Source organism: Oncorhynchus nerka, linkage group LG15 (genome assembly GCF_034236695.1).
Source record: "Oncorhynchus nerka isolate Pitt River linkage group LG15, Oner_Uvic_2.0, whole genome shotgun sequence".
NCBI lineage: Eukaryota > Metazoa > Chordata > Actinopteri > Salmoniformes > Salmonidae > Oncorhynchus > Oncorhynchus nerka.
In genome coordinates, this window is record NC_088410.1 from 13,445,306 (window position 1) to 13,450,305 (window position 5,000).

Here is a 5,000-nt window from a genome sequence, read left to right on the forward strand (position 1 = left end):
AAAATCCAGAAAAGAGTCAAGAAATCTACAACCACCTGTACAAGTTATCTGCACAAACCTTCCATAACAAATGCTTCATCACCACAGAGATGAACTCTGGAGAAGAGTCCTAAGCAAGCTTGGAACTGGGTTTCAGCCTGATGAAGACAAACACACCCTGGCCAGAGCCCTGGCGTGACGCGCTGGTACACCAGGGAATTCCAACCAATCATGAGAAAACAAAAAGATAATTACTTAACATTGGAGGTGCTAATGACAAAAAACAGAGCAACTGTTTTTTGTATTACTCACATAGAGAGTACACAGCGGCAGAATACCTGACCAATTGGTGACTAATCAAAAATTAAGGAAAGCTTGACTATGGGCTAGACTCAGCAGCAGTAAGGCCTGCTGGATGAGGCATACTCACTTAGGCAGACATGGCTCAAGAGAAGACAGGCTATGTGCTCACTGCCCACAAACATAGTGTGGAAACTGAGCTGCACTTCCTAATCCTCTTGCCCAATGTATGACCATATTAGAGACATATTTCCAGATTACACAGATCCGCTGCAAGACCAAAGTTAAATCCAATTTTGAAAACTTTATTTTAAAAATAGGAATTCCACAGTGCCATCACAGCAGCAATATTTAGGACTGCTACACGGTGAAAAGGGCAACCAGTGAAGAACAAACATCATTGGTGGGCCTACAACTCCATATTTATGCTTATTCATTTACTCTAAACTAATCATTAAAGGTACGTATATATATATATATATTTAGAATGCCTTTAATGGTTTTGAAACTTGGTATGTAATGTTTACTGTTAATTCTGTTGTTTTTCTACTTCTTATTTCACTTTATGTTGTCTACTCTCACTTGCTTGGTACGTTAACACATGTTTCTATGCCAATAAAGCCCTTGAATTGAAAAATTGAATTGAAAGGATAGAGAGAGAGAGAGAGAGAGAGAGAGAGAGAGAGAGAGAGAGAGAGAGAGAGAGAGAGAGAGATAAGGTGAAAAACTGAGAGAGGGGGAAGGAGAGAAGAAGAGGTGACACAGAAAAAGAGAACAAGGAGAGAGCGAGAGAAGGGTGAAACAGAGAGAATGAGGAAGATTGTGAACAAGAGAGAGAAGAGGCGTTCTCTAACAGAAAGAGGTAGAGGAGAGGAGAGCAAAATAGTTGTTTTCTATCTCCGTGTGGCTCACACTGAGAGTTGTCTCACCAAAAGAGCGGGAATATTTTATTTATTTTTCTTCTGTTCATGTTATCACCACTGATCATACAGAATAAAAACCTTGTTAAACTGGGGTTTTCTTCAATCTGAACTCAACTGTAAAACAGATTTAATCTCAGACTGATTCTTCTTGTGGGACTAGTTTTATTAGGATCCTACTAGTTGTCATAATACCAGTCTGTCTCTGAGATGGGGTCCAGAACTCTTCTACTTGTTCTGGGTGAGTATAACCTTGTATATCTTTGGAACTTGAATGTCTGTGTGTGTGTGTGTGTGTGTGTGTGTGTGTGTGTGTGTGTGTGTGTGTGTATGTGTGTGTGTGTGTGTGTGTGTGTGTGTGTGTGTGTGTGTGTGTGTGTGGTGTGTGTGTGTGTGTGTGTGTGTGTGTGTGACAAATAAATAGAAAGGTGGTATTTCATAAATCGTTGTCAGTTATAGTTGAATGGCTACAGAATATTCCAACCATTTACCAACCATGAACCAACCATTTACCAACCATGGATATAGAATGACTGTTACAACCCTATCTAAGACATGTATAAACTACAAGAATATCTACAATTATATACTGAACAAACACGATCCAGAGCATCCCAAACATGCTCAATGAGTGACATGCCTGGTGAGTATGCAGGCCATGGAACAACAGGGACAGTATAGTTTTCAGTATAGTTCCTTGCAACATGGGGCAGTGCATCATCATTCTGAAACAGGAGGTGATGGCGGCGGATGAATGGCACGACAATAGGCTTCAGGATCTCATCAATGTACCTCTGTGTATTCAAGTGGCCAACAATAAAATGCAATTGCGTTAAGTCATCCAGAATATAATAATTACAACATAACCCACCGCCACCATGGGGCACTGTGTTCACAATGTTGACATCAGCAAACCACTCCCTGTGACGTCTGTACATGTAGTCTGGCACGGTTGTTAGGCTTGTTGGGCGTACTGACAAATTCTATGAACTATGTTGGAAACATAGTAGAGAAATGAAGATTCAATTCTCTGGCAACAGCTCTGGTGGACATTCCTCAAGTCAGCATGCCAATTACGCACTCCCTCAAAACTTGGAGAAATCTGTGGCATTGTTGTGTGACAAAAGTGGACATTTTTAAGTGGCATTTTATTGTCACCTGCACAAGGTGCACCTGTGTAATGATCATGCTGTTTAATCAGCTTCTTAACATGCCACACCTGTCAGGTAGATAGATTATCGGGCAAAGGAGGACGTTCACTAACAGGGATGGAAACAAATTTGTGAAAAATTTGACAGACATTTCTTTGATATTTTATTTATTCATGAGAACTTGGGACCAACACTTTACATGTTGCATTTATATTTTTGTTCAGTATAGTTTCTTGACAGTTTTAGTGTGTATAGACAGTTTTAGTGTGTTTAGATAGTGTTTATACTGTAGTGTGTATATTGTGTAGTGTGTATTTTAGTGTGTATACTGTGAGTGCATTCGAAAGTATTCAGACCCTTGACTTTTTCCATCATTTGTTTGTTACAGCCTATCTATAAAATTGAATGAATAATTTGTTCCCCCTTGTCAATCTACACAATACCCCATAACGACAAGGCTTAAAGGTTGTTGTTTTGCAAAATGCATTAAAAAGTGAAACACAGAAATACCTTATTTAAATAAGTATTCAGACCCTTTGCTATGAGGACTCGAAATTGAGCTCAGGTGCATCCTGTTTCCATTGATCATCCTTGAGGTGTTTCTACAACTTGATTGGAGTCCACCTGTGGTAAATGCAATTGATTGGACATGATTTGAAAGACACACACCTGTCTACATGTGCTAGTGTATTTTAGTGTGTATACTGTGAGTGCATTCGGAAGAAGTATTCAGACCCTTTGACTTTTTCCATCATTTGTTTTGTTACAGGACCTATCTATAAAATTGAATGGAGCCATAATTTGTTTCCCCTTGTCAATATATATATGTATTTTTACCTTTATTTAACTAGGCAAGTCTAAAACAAATTCTTACAATACCCCATAAGCAGAACAACAGACTTGCTTCAGCTCGGGGATTTGGTTGTTACAAGTTTCCTAAGCACTAGGCTGCCCTGCCGCCCCATATTGAGGAACAAGATTCTCTCTGGACTGGTGAAATAGCTTGGACTCTTTGACTGAATGCCAAGCATCATCTGGAGGAAACCTGGCACCATCCTAAGGTGAAGCATGGTGGGGCAGCATCATGCTGTGGGGATGTTGTTCAGTGGCAGGGACTGGGAGAGTCAGGATCGAGGAAAAGATGAATGGAAAAGTACAGATAGATCCTTGATGAAAACCCTGCTCCAGAGTTGATCTCAGACTGGGGCAAAGATTCCTGCTTCAACAGGACATGCTTTAAATCACACAGCCAAGATGCAGGAGTGGCTTGAACAAGCCTCTGAATGTCCTTAGGTGGCCCAGTCAGAGACTGGACTTGAACTCGATCGAACATCTCTGGAGAGAACTGAAAACAGCTGTGCAGCACGCTTCCCATCCAACCTGAAAGAGCTTGAGAGGATCTGCAGAGAAGAATGGGAGAAACTCCCAAATACAGGTGTGCTAAGCTTTGCAGCGTCATGCAGAAGACTCAAGGCTGTAATCACTACCAAAAGGTGCTTGAAGACATTACTGAGTAAAGGTCTAAAATCTTATGATAATGTGATATATATATTTTTGATGAAAATAAATGCTATAACATTCTAGAGACCTGTTTTTTGCTTTGTCATAATGGGGTATTGTGGGTTAATTGATGAGAGAATTAAAAAAAAAAACACTGTAGAATAAGGCTGTAATGTAACAAAATATAGAAAATGTCAAGAGGTCTGAATACTTTCCGAATACACTGTATAGACAGGTTAAGTGTTTATAGACAGTTTTAGTGTTTGTAGACAGGTTTAGTGTGTATAGACAGTTTTAGTGTGTATAGACAGGTTAAGTGTTTATAGACAGTTTTAGTGTTTATAGACAGGTTTAGTGTGTATAGACAGTTTTAGTGTGTATAGACAGTTTTAGTGTGTATAGACAGTTTTAGTGTGTATAGACAGTTATAGTGTTTATAGACAGTTTTAGTGTGTATAGACGGTTTTAGTGTGTATAGACGGTTTTGGTGTTTATAGACAGTTTTAGTGTGTATAGACGGTTTGGTGTGTATGAACGGTTATAGTGTTTATAGACAGTTTTAGTGTGTATAGACGGTTTTGGTATTGTATAGACAGTTTTAGTGTTTATAGACAGTTTTAGTGTGTATAGACAGTTTTAGTGTGTGTAGACAGTTTTAGTGTTTATAGACAGTTTTAGTGTGTATAGACAGTTTTAGTGTTTATAGACAGTTTTAGTGTGTATAGACAGTTTTAGTGTGTATAGACAGTTATAGTGTTTATAGACAGTTTTAGTGTGTATAGACAGTTTTAGTACTATTTTCAGGTAGTTGTGTTATGGGATGTAGTACTATGTTCAGGTAGTTGTGTTATGGATGTTATGGATGTAGTTCTATGTTCAGGTAGTTATGTTATGGATGTTATGGATGTAGTACTATGTTCAGGTAGTTATGTTATGGATGTAGTACTATGTTCAGTTAGTTGTGTTATGGATGTTATGGATGTAGTACTATGTTCAGGTAGTTATGTTATGGATGTAGTACTATGTTCAGTTAGTTGTGTTATGGATGTTATGGATGTAGTACTATGTTCAGGTAGTTGTGTTATGGATGTAGTTCTATGTTCAGGTACTTATGTTATGGATGTTATATATGTAGTACTTATGTTATGGA

The 5,000-nt window shown here is 38.6% G+C and overlaps 1 protein-coding gene across 2 annotated transcripts in view; it reads left to right on the forward strand.

Moving 5' to 3' along the window:
- Positions 1-1,129: 1,129 nt before the first annotated feature.
- LOC135560022 (adhesion G protein-coupled receptor E1-like) overlaps positions 1,130-5,000 on the forward strand; it is a 32,213-nt gene continuing 28,342 nt past the window's right edge. The window contains exon 1 of one of the 2 annotated variants that reach the window (XM_065001013.1): positions 1,130-1,440. In XM_065001013.1, the coding sequence (XP_064857085.1) occupies positions 1,410-1,440 (31 nt within the window). In that variant the 5' untranslated portion in view covers positions 1,130-1,409. The remainder of the gene's footprint in view (positions 1,441-5,000) is intronic. The other variant, XM_065001012.1, reaches the window with a different exon arrangement.